The sequence below is a fragment of the Esox lucius genome, chromosome 23, assembly GCF_011004845.1.
Source record: "Esox lucius isolate fEsoLuc1 chromosome 23, fEsoLuc1.pri, whole genome shotgun sequence".
NCBI lineage: Eukaryota > Metazoa > Chordata > Actinopteri > Esociformes > Esocidae > Esox > Esox lucius.
In genome coordinates, this window is record NC_047591.1 from 794709 (window position 1) to 814387 (window position 19679).

At 39.8% G+C, this 19679-nt stretch overlaps 1 protein-coding gene across 3 annotated transcripts in view; it reads left to right on the plus strand.

The window, feature by feature from the left end:
* cped1 (cadherin-like and PC-esterase domain containing 1) overlaps nt 1-19679 on the plus strand; it is a 211474-nt gene that overhangs the window by 42253 nt on the left and 149542 nt on the right. For 2 of the 3 annotated variants that reach the window (XM_020044334.2, XM_020044333.2), the window contains exons 2-6: nt 11309-11486; nt 13386-13480; nt 15174-15255; nt 17057-17141; nt 17463-17622. In XM_020044334.2, the coding sequence (XP_019899893.2) occupies nt 11309-11486; nt 13386-13480; nt 15174-15255; nt 17057-17141; nt 17463-17622 (600 nt within the window). Of the gene's footprint in view, nt 1-11308; nt 11487-13385; nt 13481-15173; nt 15256-17056; nt 17142-17462; nt 17623-19679 lie in introns of those variants that run through there. The other variant, XM_020044335.2, reaches the window with a different exon arrangement.

Sequence of the window (19679 nt, forward strand, 5' to 3'; positions counted from 1 at the left end):
TCATCCCGGTATCTAACAGCATTCAGGGTACCGTTGGCTAGCACGTGGAAGTCTGTGCGATCCTCCAAGGATATGCCTCCTCAGACCATCAGTGACCCACCACCAAAGTGGTCATGCTGGATAATGTTGCAAGCAGCATACGGTTCATCACGGTGTCTCCAGTCTGTCACATGCTCGGTGTGAACCTGCTCTCATCTGTGAAGAGAACAATGCCAATGGAGCCAATGGCCAACCTGCCAATTCTGGTGTTCTTTGGCAAATGCCAAACGAGTTGCACAGTGCTGGGCTGTGAGCACAGGTCCCACTAGAGGACGTCTGGCCCACATGCCACCCTCATGGAGTCTGTTTCTGACAGTTTGATCAGAAACATGCACAACAGTAGCCTGCCTGGAGGTCATGCAATGGCATGTATGGATGTGCCATCCTGGAGGAGCTGGACTACCTGTGCAACCTGAGCTGCAGGTTGCACAGGTAGTGACAAGGACACTAGCAACACAACAAACTAAAGAAGAATCAGTCAGGAAGGATAAGAAGAGAGCAATTGTCTGTGGACACCACCTGCAAAACCATTCCCCTTTGGGGGTTGCTTGCTGTTGTCTCTCCAGTGCACTTGTCAGTTTCATTTGGACCCTGAAGTTTAATTGACTTAGTGTTAATACTGTGATGATTACTTGTTCACATAATTTTTTAGAGCAGTGTATATAGTATGCCAAATTAATATGTGAGAAGATTAGTATGTACCAAACCATTGTATGCTGAAAACACAATGCCCAAAGTTCCCGGATGGTCTTCTGTTTCCGGTGGGTTTTCGAAGTATGCATCCATGCATGCTTTTTGGGGTAATATAGACCACAACCCCTTTTCAACGATTCTCTCATCTTTTCACTTGACGAAAAAGACCGTTATTGTCCCCTATATTGATACTGCATCAGGCCTATAGTGAACAGAATACCATCCCCACTGTGATGCATGGTGGTGGCTCACTGATGTTTTGGGGGGGTGTGAACTCTAAAGGTACGGGGAATCTTGTGAAAAAGATGGAAGGTTCTGGAGTGGCCATCACAGTCTCCTGACCTTAATATCATCAAACCACTGTGGGGAGATCTCAAATGTGCACTTTATGCAAGACGACCAAAGACTTTGCATGACCTGGAGGCATTTTGCCAAGAGAAATCGACAGCTATATCACCTGCAAGAATTAGACAACTATTACAAAAGACTGCATGCTGTCATTGATGCCAAAATGGGCAATATAAAGTATTATGAACTAAGGGTATGCAGACAGGGGTCAGGTAATGTTTTTTCTGTGTTGCTATGTTTTGTTTTATGATCGTGCCATTCTGTTATGACCTACAGTTGAATGTCAATCCCATAAGAAATAAAAGACGTGTTTTGCCTGCTCGCTCATGTTTGATTTACAAATGGTACATACAGCCCTGGAAAAAATTAAGAGACCACTGCAAAATTATCAGTTTCTCTGGTTTTACTATTCATAGGTATGTGTTTGAGTAAAATGAACAGTTTTGTTTTATTCTATAAACTACTGACAACATTACTCCTAAATTCCAAATATTTCCTTTATTGTATGTTTGAGTTTATTATTTTATGTAATAAAAACATAGTTATTTGAACCAAAATATGAATTGCGCACCTCAGTTGCAAAATGTATATAGAATATATGATGAATTTATTAATTCAAATAACTTAATTCAAAATAAATTTTTAATAAACATTTTGACATTTATTTACCAAATGTATTCAGGAATATATTTTCCAAATTTGTTCAGAAATATTTTTTCCAAATGTATTCAAAAATATATTTAAAATAAATGTATTTTCCATATGGCTGGTAAAAACAGAGTATATCTTCCATAATATTAGCCGAGTCATATAAAATGTTATTTAAAATGTTCTGGACGCATAATCCTCAGAACAGTGATAGGCAATAGGCCTACCTGGTGTTTTATCTTTTTCAAGTTTCAATGTTTATTTGTCAAATGCACCGAACATCACAGCCAGGACGAGTTGCACCGAATAACTTTTAAAGGAATTGTTTAATAGATTAGCCAACTATTTGTTAGATAGCTGTAACATGGCGCTGCCTTCAAGATAAAACATTATATGGAATTTACCATGACATTTGAGGAGAAATGTGTGTTGGGAAGCACTCTGCCAAAGGTTGATTATTTGCATTTGACGCAGCCGCATCAACTCTGTCCATACAGGTAGGCAATGTGATTCTGCTTGCTTTGCATCTCTGAAAATTGTGTTCATTGGTTCTAATTTGCTGCTGACTTTATTTGCTTTAAGCTAAGAGGGCAGTTTATAATCACAGTTTATTTCTTTCATTTTTGTTTTGTAAATCCATCACTGGTGGCCATAATAATCGCAGGTTACTTTTGCGCGGGTAAATCTTATTTCTATGCGGGTGTTTACGATTGCAAACGTGCATTGGTGTGCCGGGGGTTACTGCAATATTTTGACAATGTTGGTGGTGGAGCAAATCACCAGACTACTGCAGATTTAGTTAATGCGCGAAAAGCTATGAATATCTTAATTTTTATATACAACAATGTCAATACCCTTTGAGTAATTGCCATTCAACAATGTTTTGAAGCAATTAAAAATATGAATGAAACACAAATAACAGAACAGGCTTAAGCATCATTAGATTTTGGGTTATGTTCAGATAATTAGTCAGATTCTGGAAGATTTATTGGATTAATTGGAATGACTGAATATCTGACAGACCTTTAGTGTGTAATGTAGCCCAATAATATTGAACTAAAAAGCAATGGTTTAGAAATCAATTTCCAAAGGCACTGTAGCCTACCATTAGGTAAAATACAAATTCTGTTTTTGGCCTGCTATGTAAACTCTAACATTGATTGATCCCGTAAAAAGTTACGTTACTGATTGCAAATGTGGACAAGTAACTTGTAACTGTAACGGATTACATTTAAAAAGTAAAAAAAAAAGGATGGTTACGAAAGGAGGAAGCGTGATGGTCTGGGGCTCTTTTGCTTGCTCTAGAGCTAGCGACTTGCACAGAGAGGCATCATGAACGAAAACGGTTACCACATTTGGTAAAGATTTTGCAGTGCAACACATTTGTGGGAACCTCTGCAGCAGAAGTTTCTGAAAATGTTTTGTTCAGAAAATCTAAAAAATCTAAAATTCGCCTTCTAGTAGAATCAAATAATGTAGATTTTGTTAAACAAAATGATTCCATTATTTCTTTTTCGTCTCCAGTTGTTTTTTTGTTCTACGCTTTCATTTCAGAGTACATTAAGACATAACATTTTGTGAATTTCAGTAAAAACTGGAAAAATGTTCTAAAACGTTTGACCTGTAGTGTATTTGATTTGATTAAATTATAACTTTGTGGTTTGCTTTGATGTATCTCTTATGAAAACATGATTATTGCATAATGTGCTAAATGTACAGTCATTCACATCAGATAATGGGCATTAACCAGACACTATTTACTATTTAAAGAGCACTCTTTTTTTTACCAGGTAAATTGACTGAAAACACATTGTCATTTAAACCAATTACCTGGGAGCAATTAGGTTTGACTGCCTTGCAGAGACAGAGTGACAGAAGTTTCACCTTACTGGCTTTGGGATATACTGTGTGGAACTGGTTGAGATGGTTCATGTAAGGAGTCTCTATACTGTGAAAATTGTCAGTGGGCTATATGCAGTTAGGTCCGGAAATAATTGGACACTGACACAAGTTTTGTTTACCAAAATAAATTCAAGTTACAGTTAAATAACACATATGGGCTTAAAGTGCAGACTCTCAGCTTAAATTTGAGTGTATTCACATCCAGGGTTTCAGAATTACAGATCATTAATATGTAGTTCCTTCTTTTCAAGGGACCAAAAGTAATTGGACAATTGACACAAAACCTGTTTCATGGACAGGTGGCGGCTATTCCTTTGTTATTTCTTCATCAATTAAGCAGGTAAAAGGTCTTGACTTGATTCCAGGTGTGGTATTCGCATTTGGAAGCTGTTGCTGTGAACCCACAACATGCAGTCAAAGGAGCTGTCAATGCAAGTGAAACAGGCCATCCTTAGGCTGCAAAATAAAATCCATCAAAGAGATGCAGGAACATTAGGAGTGGCCAAATCAACAGTTTGGTACATTCTGAGAAACTAAGAACGCATTGGTGAGCTCTGCAACACAAAAAGGCCAAGGTGCAAACCATTCATAAGCCTCAAGAATAGAAAGGCCAGATTAGACAGCCAAAAAACATAAAAAAAAGCAAGCCCAGTTTTGGAACAGCATTCTTTGGACAGATCAAACTAAGATCAAACTGTACCAGAATGATGGGAAGAAAAAAGTAGGGTTGGAACGGCTCATGATCTGAAGCGTACGCATAAAGCGTCAAACACGGTGGACGCAGTGTGATGGCATTGCATCTCAGTTGTTTCATTTCAAATCCATTGTGGTGGCATACAGAGCCATAATTATGAAAATTGTGTACAAATATTTCCGGACCTAGCTGTATGTGTTTCTGTTTGCCTGGCTGAGATGGGAGTATTTATACCCCTGGGCCTCTCAGCCACACTGAACCCATGCAACCCATGGAACCAGTGGTAATATTACACCACTTCCTGTCACTGAGAGTTTAGAAATGGAATGAGTGGTAATAAGTGCCAGAGAGACTAGTAAAGAAGGAGACAGATGAGAGTCACAGAAAGAGAGAGGGAGTTGAGGGAAAAAGAGAGTAAGGGATGAGAAATGAAAGCATAGACAGAATTATCGTGAGAGCAAGAGAAAAAGGACAGATAAAAAACCCTGGTTGCCAGATCCTTAACAAGTAACCAAGCATAGAAGCAGCATGGTAATGCATTACAAAATAGGCCCTCCAGTCCCAGATGAATACTAACACAGAGATTGAGCCAGAACCAGGGCTTACAGAGCCAGCCTCTGCCTCTCCTTACTCCCATACAGCTCCACACACAATCAGGCCTCTCTTCTTCTGGCTTACTCTACTGTGCCTGACTCCCCATGTCGTTTTCTCTCTTTCTGTCTCCTCCCACTCTTCCGAAAGCTAAACTTTCACACATTTATTTTCCTTCTAATCAAGTGTGAGGCCCATTAACCCTCTGCATTCCTCTTTTTCACCACAGATTGGAGGGAAACAAATGGTCATTATAAGGCACGGTTCACAGACCTTAGGAGCCTGACTCTGACACACTCGGTTCACTGTGGATGTAGTGTGAAGTGAACCCAGGAGAGATTTCTCCTGGTTTAGTTTTCATGGTTATCTGGAAATACTTTGATTTGTATGGGCTGCTAAGCTTGCGAGTTACTAATAATTATTGTACTCCTAGTCCATTCAAAGATGTCTTTCACCATTCAGATCTGCTAACAGTGTCAATGCTTATACTGCTGTTGTGGAGCTTTACTGTTGAATTGATTCATCTTTATCTAGCTTATAATTTACATGACATCTATTGATTTGCTTAAAAATGCAGGGTTGTGGAAATTGTCAAATGCTGTTACCGGCAAGCAACCCAGGCTCAGAGGCTTTGCTGTACAAGTGCACCACCCAGTTCTAATATGAATGAATGTGAATTGTCTTGAAGATCAGGGTTTTAGTAAGGTAACGTGTGCATTTAGTTAGACTAAATATGTTTATTTTTATTTTATTTAACCTGGGGGGACACATTGAGACCTGAGTCTCATTCACAAGTGCGCCCTGGGAACACAACCAAACAAATGGCACATAAATATAAAACATACACATTTGTCAATATAAAAATCCTTAGCCATTAACCGACTAAATGAAGTACCGGCTGGATGCCATTCCAAACATTGGGTGATAAGTATGAAAAAGCTGATCTTCCAAGCTCATTGTTTACCAAAGTTGTCAGTAATGTTAAACAATCCTGTGACCCGATGTTATAATCAAAAACTCTGAGCTTCAACAGAGGTGACAAATAAGTTGGAGGTCTGTAGAGAAGGGCTTGTAAAAGAGAGTAGTGCAGTTTTCTACATGTCTTTAATAACTGTCTTTAATGAAGTTCAGCATAACCATATCTGCTAGCATGATAGGTGTTGTCAGTTGCCAGTGCCAGAGGGAGTAATCATCATGATCCCTAGGAAAGGTTCACCAGCGGTGTTAACCCAGGGCTGTTGAAAGTATCCATCACAGTTTCGTCATGGGAATTTGGGGTGGGGTCAGGTCTGTTGAAGATAACATTCTTTTTTTAATCTGACTGAGTGTGGGACTTTTTAGTGTTGTCAGTTAGTTCTGAAAGTGTTGTCTAACACTGTATGGTGTAAAGAATAATTTGCATAGTATCACAGGGGGCTTTTCTTTTCGAGTGAGTTACGTAACTCCAATGAATGTATTTGTTGCTGGAATACAACAAAAATGCTGGAATACAACAAAAATATATTGGACTAACTCTTAACAGCAAGGTGTTTTAGAATACTTTTGACAGGCATAATAGCAGTAATGATCTCTCACTGTCAAATTAAATATGTAAAATATATTTACAGTGGTTATAGAAAGTCACCACCTCCTTTCAGAGTGTTCACCTTTTGCTGCCTTACAGCCTATATTTATGAAAATAAATATCTGACTTTTTCTGGCTTTATTTACACACAGTAACCCTCAGTATTAAAGTGAAAATATAATTCTCAGCTCAGTCAAATTTCATGGTGACTGCTCATGGACTGCACCATTCAAGTCATCCCACAGATTCTCGTTGGGATTTAGGTCAGGGCTCTGACTATACTAATCAAGGATATTCACCTTCTGTGCTTTGAGTCATTGTCATGCTGAAATGTGAATCATCTTCCAGGCAGAAGGCTGCAGGTTATCCTCAAGAGTCAGTCAATTTTGAACTGTAAATTTTTCCTTCTATTATACATTTTTTTATTTTATAATTTTTTATTATAATTACTGTTACTTTTTGACTTCTAACTGCACTGTCGGTAGCAGGAAAACCAAGCATTTCATTGCTGTAACTTGTCATTGCAAATAACAAATACAACTTTTGAACTTGAACTTTGAACTTCTATCCTGAGTGCTCCAGTCCCTGGTGAAGAGATACACCTCCACAACAGGATGCTGCCAACGCCGGGCTTTACTGTAGGCATGGCGTTCTATGGGTGGAAAAATGCATTGGGTTTTCAACAGACATATCGTTTCAACAGACAAAAAAGTTCAAATATGACCATAGCATCAAAATCATGAACGCAATGCCTTTTGGTATAACTCAAACAAGACTTGATCTTGTCTTTTTTGAGGAGTGTTTTTTTTCTGGCCACCCTTCCATATAGGGCAGATTTGTGGAGCCCTTGTGATATTGTGGTCAGATGCATACAATTGACCAGTCCTTGTCATAAAAGCCTGAAGCTCCTTAAGCCAATGGCTTCTTGGTAGCCTCTTTGATCAGTCTCCTCCTTTCCCTTTCTTGAAGTTTGGAGGAACAGCCTGATCTATGCAAGGCCTGGGTGCCTTCAATTTCTTAATAGTGGTCTTAACTGTGCTCCAAGGAATAGACAAAGCCTTTGAAATATTTTCATATCCATCCTGTGACTTGTGTCTTTCCACACCTTTATCTTGTATCTCTTCCGCCTGTAGTAGATTATTTCCATTGAATAGTACTACTATGGAGCAAGCTAAAAATATGATAATGATACACTGAATACAAAATTAGAAACGCAGCACTTTTTGCCCCCATTTATCATGAGCTAAACTCAAAGATCTAAGATTTTCTCTGTGTACACAAAAGGCCTATTTCTTCACACCTGTGCAATAATCATGCTGTCTAATCAGTATTTTGATATGCCACACCTGTGAGGTGATGTATTATCTCGGCAAAGGTGAAGCGCTCACTAACACAGATTTAGACAGATTTGTGAAATATATTTGAGAGAAATAGGCTTTTTGTGTACATAGAGAAAGTATTAAATCTTTGAGTTCAGCTCATGATAAATGACTTTTTCTCTCCGTAAATAAGTTCACAGAGGCAATAAAATCTATATTTTTTTGCACTAGAGATTAGCAGCAGCAGGACAAAAACCAACTACTGTACACTCCTCTAATAACCTCTAAGTGAAAACATTATTTCAGGAAATGCAAAGTGGCATCAGCCAATATTAACAAAAACAATGAATTTTCACATCAAATGAGTTACAATAATAAAATACAAAAGCAATTTCCTAGGTAAAACCTGCCCTGAGGCTGTGTGTGTCACGGTGCGGTGAGGATCAGTGCCACCGTCCGGTACACCTCCAGTTCCCATCACTTCACAAACACATCCCGGACATGTCTCGTGTCACATGTCTTCAGCCATTCACACCAGGTCCCAATCATCTTGTTAGTATGTGTTTAAATGTTTTCCCTCTGCTCCCATCATTTGTTGATCATTGTTGTCACTGTCTGTATGTACGTGTAACTGGTGAGTGTTTTCCGTTTTGTGCTGTTTAAAGGATTCAGCCCCTTTGTTTTCTTTAAGTTTGTTTTTGCATGCTTGTGTTTGTTTTTTCATTAAAACCTACATCGAGTTCATTTCGCCTACGCCTGGTTCCTCCACTACCGCCACCATCGTTACAGTGTGCTCTGTATACCAAAACAGAATAATCAATACACACATAATCTCCCCAGTTGGCTAAATAAACTGTGTTTATGAGTGTGTTTAATATGTGCCCCTTTCTGGTACAGATAACATTGAAGGCACACTGCTCAGACGATTGCCTCTTGTAAAAACACAGTGATTCGATTCCTTAAGTAATTTTGTAATATTTCACTCTGTGTTATGGGCAATGTAAATCTCTTTATTTTATAAGAAGATAAGTGTAGGTGAATATGTATTTGTTTATTTCTCAGACACGAAGAGTAAGTCATAAAAGCTGGAGCAAAAAGGAGCACTAAGCCTAAGCTCTTGATTTGGAAATTCTTCCTAGCAAAATAATTATGTTTGTGTCTGGCTAAGGAAGAACAGCAGGCTGAGTACTCTGGAGTAATTTTATGTTTGAGATTATTATCTGGTTAAGGGGGGGAAGAGAGGATGGAATGAGGAGTGTGTGAATTGGGGGCTTGAAGGAGCAGAGGCAGGTAAAATCAAATTTTGTCAATGTTTAACAAGCAATTTGCTTACTTATGAAGCATGTGTGGTGTTAGCTGAAGTGTGTGTGTATTATTTTTGGAGGATGGGATTTCAAGAGAAGTATGGAGCTTGTTGAAGGGGAATGGGAGTGTAAAAAGACAGAGAGGACAAATGGAGTTGGAGCTGGTGGTAGTTATGGGAGGATTGTGGCGTCCCCCTTGATGTGACCTGCAGCTCCCAGATGGAAACGTTTTACTGGCTACGCCAACACAAGCCTCAGGCGGGGAATGGGAGGAACCAAGCTGTGAGGAAATGTAGAAAAGGATACTACAGTGGAGAGAGATGGACAGAAAGACTACAGAGATTCAAAAAAAAAAGGAGAGTGATATGAAAGAGAGAGACTGAATTTGAGGTGAAGGATAGAACTAGAAAGCAACAGATTGTCCCTGTCCTTGTCCATCTGGTCATGCTTCTGACCTGGTCTAAATTTAAATTGACTCTGGATTTAGCACACATGCATTTATTAATTATTCCACTTGGACCCTTAATATTTCACCTGGCACACCCAGAAGAGGACTGGTCACTCCTCTGAGCCTGGGTCCTCTCTAGGTTTCTTCCTAAATGTCAGCCTTTTTAGGGAGTTTTTCCTAGCAACTGAAATTCAACACTACTGTTGTTTGCTTCTTGGGATTTAAGGCTGAGTGTTTTTGTAAAAGCACTTTGTGACAACTGCTGTTGTAAAAAGGGCTTTATAAATACATTTGATTGATTGATTGGAAACCTACCTTACACATTATTTATCTCCCTTCATCGGTTGGCTGGCATGGGAAACAAAGCAAGTGGAAAATACAACATATAATAATGACCAAAAGTGTAAAATTCTATTCAAACAAAGACTTTCTCAGAATCATACATTTGTTTAATAAGCATGTGTTTGGGAGTTATTTGCCCAGTGTAGCAACTGTAGTCTGTTTCCACATGAGTAGTCGTTATTAGTCAATTCATTCTGTTTGGGAACACTTGAATCACACATCAGGTCTCGATGAAGGAAATATATTAAAGATCAAAATCTTTACCGTACATTGTATAATTTGTTGAGAACAATATGACATAACGGTCAATGGAAACCATAATCACCAGCAGAGGACTGGATTCAAATTCGGACCGAAATTCGAAGTGAACAATTGATATCACTGGCTGTTCCAACTTGCGTGAATTTCATCATAGCAATTCAAGAGACCTAAAGTGTGTATGGCCCCCACAAGCCTGTATGCACTTCCAACAATGTCTGGGTTTGCTCCTGATGCGATGGCGGATTGTCCTGGGGATCTCCTCCCAGACCTGGATCAGGAAATCAGTGACAGTGGACAGTGACAGCTCATGGACTTTTGGCTCTACTTGGCAGCGTCGGATGCACCGATACATAACATCCCAGAGGTTCTCAATTGGATTCAGGTCTGGGGAATGTGAGGGCCAGTCAGTGGCATCAATCCAGGTCTTCATCATCCAGGAACTGCTTACACACCCTGGCCACATGATGAAGGGCATTGTCCTTGGCCAGGAGGAACCCGGGGCCCACTGCACCAGCGTAGGTTCTGACGATGGGTTTGAGGATTTCATCCCAGTACCTAACAGCAGTCAGGTCATTTTGTAGGGCTCTAGCAGTGCTCCTCCTCTTCCTCCTCACACAAAGGAGCAGATACTGGTCCTGCTGCTGGGTTGATGCCTTTCTATGGCCCTGTCCAGCTCTCCTCGTGTAACGGCCCGTCTCCTGGTATCTCCTCCACGCCCTTGAGACTGGATACAATTTTGTTACCTTTATCAATTAAGTGGTTGGAATTGATCTATTTGACAAACAAATTGGCCGAGGTCTGTTAACATGGTCCAGGATTTTATCGTGCCTCTTTCTCTCGCACTCCCTCATGATTTTAATGTATTTTTTCTCAGTGTCAACCCCAGTGCTCAAGAGCTGTTCTGCACTGTTTGAGTACCCTGATCTGACAAGGAAACAAATATTTTGTTGTGCCTGTGAGCAAAGTGCTTAACCCTAATTGTTAATGCAAGTTGCTCTGGATCGGTAGCGTCTTCTAAATTAGATAAATGTTGGATTGTGACACTATATTGATTGGGTTATTGAATTACACCATGTTTGTTTTGCATGTAAAGAGCTGCATTTAGCAGTTGAATTGGCCATATTTTATTGAATATCCACTACCTCTTTTCCTCAGATCAAGGGGTGCACTCAAAACCGCTCTAGGCGGGTAATGCGGGCTGTGGTGTTGACGGGCCAGCACAGTGCCACGGATACTGAGGTCCAGTTGTACCGTTGGGTCCTGGAGCAACGAGGCTACGAAGTCAGCCTGTCTCGGTACGCAGAGACCAGCGCCGCCCTGAAATACAAGAATGGTGAGTGGCAGGGAGGGAGAGAAGCACAGACCGGGGGAACAGGGAGGCTCTGGGGAGATGTTTTTATTAACAGCAGTGGCAAGTACAGAGAAAAGATAACAGTGAGTGTGAATAAATGGAGGGATGAGAGGCAAGGGAAGAAAGGGGATGGGAGAATGATAAACACAGATGGAGGCAGTGAGGATGGAGAGATTAGGTAAAGGTGGGACTGAGGGTGGGGGACAAAAGGGTGAAGGGAGGCTGAGAGGAAGGGAAGAGGGAGAGGGTTGAGAGGAAAATGAAGAGGTGAAAAGTGAGAAGCCCATTTAAAACAGGTCCTGGTGTGGTGGAACATCTTAGATAAAGTGTGGAAACACAAACCATTATTCACATATTCCATGTGCATAAGTTACAAGTGTGCAAATGACCTTCTGACGATCCCCTATTATCGGCCACTGTCCCCAGTTATCAGGTACTTGTTATATGTTATAATATGTTATATTTCCTTTTTATTTGTGTTAAAAATTACAGATCATAGTCTTCACTGAATTGTCAACTAGAAAGTTGTAGCTACCTTTACTGCCTTCCTGTTAAGAAAAAAAACACATAAATGTGATACTACATTATGTCTAAAACAGTTTATGTATAAAACTGTCTAAAACAGTTTCCATATATACTTTTTATTTTATTTTTTACCCCTATACAATTCTATAAAAAAAGTGGTTGGCTGGCTGAAACAGTATAATAAATAGCAATGTACCCTTGTTTTCCTGTCCATTTGAAATTTTAATTTTAATAATAGGGGGATGTTAGCTTCAGGGTTAACTGCTTTTGAGCCTGTTCTGCACCCTTACTGGGTTTACTGTTGTGAAGGGTTGAGCTGTTTTTAGGGTCAACCCACCCCCCTCGAAATTACAATGCTATTCCAAAGTAAGCGTAATAGATATAAAAATGGGGTCAGTTTAATATTTAATAGTATCAGGACACAGCTTATGTCATTCCCATGGCAAACTAATAGATATCCAACCCTGTCTTCTGGATGAGTCAGGGCATTGAGCGTACTGGAATGAAAAGGTAACGTTCCTGGAAAAAATAAGCCAATCTTTAATTTGATGAGCCCTAATCGTGTTAGTCTCTTATTGGCTCAAAAGCATCCTATTAGAGGCAGCCAGTCATTTCCTGTTTACACAAACAACCCAAACAGAGAGATAGAGATATCTCTTACCGTAACTAAATTGTTTTCTCTGAGGTCTTTGAAGTATCACTACAGAATGTGTGTGTGCTTCCAAATGACCCCTCGGTGATATGCGAGGAGCTGGACCTCTGGACTGTATCAGGGTCAACTCAGACAGATTGCCAACTGTTAATGTGGGTGCTGTTTGGCAGTACCTGAAAGCATGGGGTTATAGGTCACAGAGAGCACTACAAACTGAACCTCTCACTGTACACACCCAGACGAGGCACATTAACCTATTGCATGCTCAGTGGGAAAACACACACATGCACACACACAGCTAGAACGGTCGCTATCCATTCACATTTGGACGGCTATAATAGATTTTTGTCACTTCCCTCCTTTCATAACTCTTTAGAATGCTGAAACCAAAACATGGACATGGCCAAAGTACGCCACCACATTTCCTTCACTCTCTCAAGGCTGGCTGCACAGTCACTACCAGATGTTCCAACTATTCTCTCTTTTCCCATCCCTCAGTTTCTCTTGCTCTGTATCACTGTATTTGAATGTAGTAGTCATGTTGCTTGTTAATGTAAAAGATCTCACAGTTTTTTTATTCTTCTGTTTCTTCACAGCTGATTTATGTCTACATGATGCTTAATAATATTTTAACTACTATCCACACCTCCTGTGTCTCTTCCCATCATCTCTTCTTTCTCAATTGTCCTTTTTGTTTCTTAAAGGTGGCAGCAATTGGAATGTGTTGGTGTGTCTGACTGGCTCTGAGAAGAGCTGCCTGAGAAGAGTGTTCTTCTCCCATCTTCATCCACATCAGAAAGTGAGACTAGCTACTCAAACAAACATATACACACATATCCCTGCACAAATCCACTTATACACTGTAGGGAAATGCTCAATAGGGAATTGACCAGTATGTGAATGTTACAGCACATTCCCCTATCTAAGGGAATCATGTCCAACATGGATGTGATGCACATACAGTTTTCATGTGGCTTTCATGTTGCTGTACCAAGGTCCTCTTAAACCCTTAAAGCAATGCTTAATCAATTACCACCATTGGCTCGTTTGACATCCATCTGAAATCAGATCCTCTTCAATATTCTTCTAGAAAAAATATTTTTAGAAGCCAAACCGAAATTAGTTTGGTTCTATGGGAAGACACAGTAAGCTCCTTGAATAACAAACATGTCATTCCCATTTCTCTAACCCCTCCCACCTTCAACATACTTTAAACTATGCTATAATACTAACATCCCATTACATCCATAGACTGTATATATAGTGGACGACGCCCTTTCGCTCTTTTCCATTGGTGAAAAATGAAGCCACCAGTGTCCTGATACGACGCTGACATCTTGGACTTGCGTCTGCGCAGATAGCGATCTTGGGACCAGTTCTGCGCAGTAGTTATGAGCAGTAGCGAGAAGGAAGTAAAGCCGTAAAGCCGCGAAATCAACGGCCCCACCCCTGTGCCCCGCCCTCAATCTCCCTCGCAGAATGCGCATACCGTAATCAATCGCAAGTCCAAGTACAGTACAACCTTTGCTTGTTAAACCTAGACGATATGTTATAGCCTAACTTACATCATGTTTAACCTTAATTTAGAATAGGCCTAATACAAAAATAATTGGTAACTTCTAGCTAACGATCACCTGCTAGCTATTAACATGGCTATTAACGAGGCTTGTTGTCTTTTAGCTAACGTTAGCTAGCCCATTACATTTATTTACTAATTAAATAGCTTATAAATTTAACTTACCGAAAAAAATTCAAAGATCGATTGGAAATGCCAGATCGGTTAGCACAATGTACTGCAGAACAACCCATTATGTCCGTGTGAAATTATATTAATTATAGAAATTTAGAGATTAAATGTAAAGTTCCAATCTCCTCAGTCCTCCGAAGATTCAGTGGCTCCTCGGCTCAGATAGCTGTCAATCACAGCTGTGAATCACGACGTCACACCACCGTTTTTAGAGCATTAAATAACTAACTAAAAACCAACTTATTTTAAAAACAAACTCTTGAATTTACATTAGCGTGATACAAACTACAGTAAATGACAGAAACCAGCTTCGGAAAAAATATATTTGAAGGGTAATTTAATTGTTTAGTTGGTCTCGCGTCCCATTGAATAACATGGGGAGGGCGGGGTTTATGACCTATACTGGGACCACTCACCAGGGGGCGATCGAGACGTTTTGGCTTCACTTTTCAGGGCTTGTGCGGCACGCTTGATTACATCAGACACTCCTGCATCTTTCACTACCAAAAAGAGAGTCATTTGTAGCTTGGGCCCTGACATACTTGTACTGTCTGGACAGGAATTATGGTCCATAGGAGACTGCAAGAAATCTGGAACCAGACTAATGCAGCCTACCACAGTTTAAAGCCTTTTGAACTACTGCTGAGTATTTAGAACACTGGAGGCTTGTGAGAGGAAGATGGAGTGGAATCACGCACATGCTAACCATGCTAACTCTCTGATGTCACCTTTGTCCTCTCTTCAGGTCAATATAATACCTGGGCTGGTGGAGGCCTTCTCTGATGTGGGTGGTCTCTGTCACTTCCAGACAGACAGCAGGTTAGCAGGTGAGTTTACAGGTGGAGTGATCAATTAAATCTGGATTATGTTAATTAGGCACCAAATGAAAAATAATAAATAACCCATTTTGTTTTTCGGGTGGGAAACAAAAGAAGATGTTGGGTACGCTAATAAAGACAACCTAGGTGTGTCATAACATTTTGTTTTGAGATCATCAAAGTCCCTAAAGTATGTATTTGGGCTGATGCCAGCTGAAAATGTCAACAGTTCCTCAAACATTTCATCGGGGACATCCAGATTTCTGAATTTAGTTTAAGACTTGAATTGGCATAACCAATTTACCTACTCACTGTATTGATAATAAATTGACAGGTAGAATCAGATGTGTTACCTCTGTAGTAGATCAAACACATTGATGGACCAGGCATCCCAGAGGTGAGGTTTAAGAACCTATGATAAACAGGATGCATTTAAAAAAAAAAAAAGTTTACATATCACTGCAATAGGACTTCGGAACTGTAGATGATGAGCTAAAGATGTATTTGGGTCTAAAGTCTAATAGTTTTGGTTCAAAAGGTTGCTGTCTGTCTCATTGGTAATGTCTCTTTCTCTAATTTGTTTTCCTGAGCATTTCTTTAATCACAGTAACGATCTGTTCAGAGAGGTCCCTTTTATTGACCTTTGAATGTTTGCTGGTGTTCACACTTAGAAACCTTTTGACAGGACATTTGACGGGATGAGTAAGAGAGGGACTTTGATGGGGATTTTGGGTATAATAACAATTTTCTATTTCTCCATTATGTTAGAAAAACATTGGTGATTTTAGTAGTCTGTTTTTTTTTCATCTGTTGTCCTCCACCTTTCCGCCAACGCTTTACTTTTTTTCTTTCCAGTAAAAAATGCAGGCCGTTTCCTACATCTAGAATAATATTGTCCTTCCATTTTGGCTTGTCTTCCACACAAATGTTTACATTGGTGCTGTTCCGATTAATCTGCAATTGCCCCCATTTTCTCCCCCAGAGCCCCTTAGATCTGCTCTTCAGTTTTTATTTATCTCCCCTACACCTCTTCCTTGGACCTGGACTTTCTTTGACAACAGCATTACAAAAGGCAGAATAAATCTGACCCAAGAACAATAAACAATCACTGTTATTTTGGCACTGTTCCATTTTTCCACAGACCTCTCCGGACACCTTGGGCTTGGGAGGGAACAGGAGTGGCAAGTGGAGTGGCAACGGTTTCCTATTTTGGGCCTTATTCAGGGTTTTGTGCTGTTTGGTTTCCTCTGTCTTTCAACTTAAGCCTAGCTCCATTGGAACTTGGACATGTGGAACAATAACTTTGTAATTCCGATGTCATGTGAGTGAGGGATGTGAATTGCCAGGAGAACTGATTGTACAGAGTATGGTGTCCTTTTTTCCATAATTCTCTGGCCAGCGGTTTGAGTCCGGGGAATGGAATAGGGGTTTGGATACTGCCCAGGACGGATATTGATTTAGACTTTAGAACGCATATGTCCACGCGCACACACACACACCCACACACATTCACCGTGAAGTGCCAGTGAATGAGAACACACCTTTACTCCCTCGTAAGCATCTAGGGATTGACAGTTAAAGGACATAACACAGCTGCTCTACGTAATTTCATATTCTGCTCAAGTGATGAAAACTCACTCAGAACTCAGATAATACACTGTTTGATCCTGGCTCAGATAATAGTGCTGATGTCATACCCTTGTGTCTAGGATTAATGCTTAATACAATGTGATCCATCTTCTCTCTGGATAATTGCCTGTTAATGTGTCATCAGATACATGTGTTTTTATGACACCATGTTTTGTTTCAGGGTTGGCATTACCCATTAGTCCAACTGCCTGTGGATTGGACCGTACTGAGCATGGAGTTGTTCCTATCGAGGCTCAGGGTGATTGGTCAGTCAACTCTCTCAATAACAACCTTCATTGCATGTAAAAGGAGCATTTACAGATTGAACACTGGAGTCCAAAGATCTTGGCCCATGTCAAGTACATCTACAATAATAGGCTGATTTTGGTGTGTGGACATCTACAGACATGTCCAGTATACAAATGTACTCCCACACACTGAAGTGGTTCTTTTTGGGAAATGTGTTTGACCGTAAATATACCTTTTCATTCAGTTCAATCATATTCTTCTCCTTTGGAAAAAATTGGTTTGATTTTCTTAGCTAATGTTATTGATGTTGTTATTGTTGTTATTTTACATTCCTTTAGGGGCTCAGCTGTTCCCACACTTAACTCGTCAAGGAGCCCAGGCCTGGTTGCCATGGTGAATGTTTATGTCCTGGTCACCTCAGTAACACCACTCACTGTCTTCCTCCATCACAGCGGCCTGGTCAGAACAAATGAGAGCACCAACAGCCACACAACTCAGGTACTGTCAGGACACTATTCAGTGTTATCTGCTTCAGTCATTAATATATTTGTTTAGTTATTAATTGGTCAACATAAAGTTAAGCAGATGTTCTAGAATTTAGTCAAGGTAATTTTTTGCTTTGAAATATGATTTAATTGGCCCTGGGTCTTTGATACAGCTGGTCAGTAAACATGGCTGAGACTTTGAGCTATATTCTTGTGCTGTGTGTCAGCAAGAAGTCTTGTTTTCTCCTTGCTTCTCCTTACAATGTTTGGGCTGCATATTTTCTCCATGTGATGTTGATTAGTTTGTTACTGCTGGTTTGTGAAGGGTTCTGTGGGACACTGTAACTGTGTAAAATGTGTTCATAGCTTATTACTACTAAATTAGCTATGGGCTTTCAATTCAAACTGTGCTACAACAGGCCAAGATACAACAGGCCAAGATAGTTGCAGTAGTAGGGCAAGTGGCCTTAACATGCAAAAATAGTAGTGTTATCAACGTGAAGTTTCTAGACAGCTCATTCATTAAAAAAATTAATTTGGAATATAAATGAATGCTGTCAATTATGTAAGTTACTCTGGATAAGAGTGTTAGTTTAATTACTAAATGTAGAATTTAAAAGTTAATGTAATAATTTCTCTGGATTAAAAACTGAAAGGTTTTTAAAAGGTTTAGCATCTAATTTCTTCCTTTCACACACACACACACACAGCTCTCATAAATAATGTACTGTATTTGCCAACAAACACACAATACACACAGTATACACACACTGACAAAGAGTAGACACGTGCACACACAATTACAGAAGTATTGCCAAAACAGTCCTCACATGGTCCTGTGCAATATCTAAAATTCCTGCTCTTTCATACAAATTCATTACCGACACTTATCCAGTAAATTTTTTCTTTTTACCAGAGCTTTTCTTAGAACATATTCTTATTTACTCTAACAACCTGAGAGCAATAAGGTTAAACTGTCTATCTCAGGGAAAAAACTACAGGGGCTTTCACCTTGTTATTGTGGGGATTGGAACCAACAACCTCTCATTTTATTGACCCAATGCTCTTGACCACTAGGCTACCCAGCTCTTATGTATCTACATTGTTACTTTAACTGAGTCATGGACGACTACATCCTGCGAAATAACTGGAGCTCAGAATGTTTTGCTGCCATTATAATATTATCTGTCTCCAAAGAGTCCCAGTTGTTTTAAAAGGGGCTATGAAAAGTGTTCAAGTTCAAAAGGTTTATTTGTCATTTGCAATAACAAGTTATGGCAATGAAATCCTTGGTTTTCCTACTCCCGAAAAAAAATAATGTAAAAGTAACAGTAATCATAATATATAAATAAGAAGATAACAAGATTACACAAACTATCAATAATAACACTATACAAAAAAATTTGCATCAATAATAATAACTATACAACTGTAAAACCGTAGTGCAATGTAAAAGTGACAGTTGAGCATGATACAAAGTGACAGGTGTGCATGGGACTATGGATGGAAGGGAGGAGGGGTTCCTAAATTGAGCAGCCTTACGGCCGGAGGAAAGAAACTGTCCCATAGCCTGTTAGTTTTGGATGGAATACTCCTGTTGTGTGCGTGTGTGTGTATATATGTAAACACATGCACGTTTGTGTGTTGTTTTGGAATAACAAGTCACATTCCATGTTTTGGGTTTGAGCCCTGTAATGTCTTATTCTGACCGTCACTCCCTAGCCCCTTATTTGGATTATCCAAAATCAAATCTGGCTCTGTCAATTTACGGCTGATCTACCTAGATTAGATCTATTAGATGTAATATGTGATCGGTCTGAAAGTGGTAGAAGTTTTCTTCTGTCATATCAAATCAGGGGTTGTGGAGTAATGAACGTAACAAATACCGCCAACTGTGGGTACAATGCCACAAGTGTTTATTTTGTCAAATGTGGAAGAATGTAGTATGTGTTATGGTTAAATCACAAATAATCCCCTTTCCCTCTGCCTGTGGCCCTTAATTTGCACATTCACATGCACCCCAGTACGTGAGTCATTCAAAGCTGAGGAAGGCAAAATCATAAATGGTGT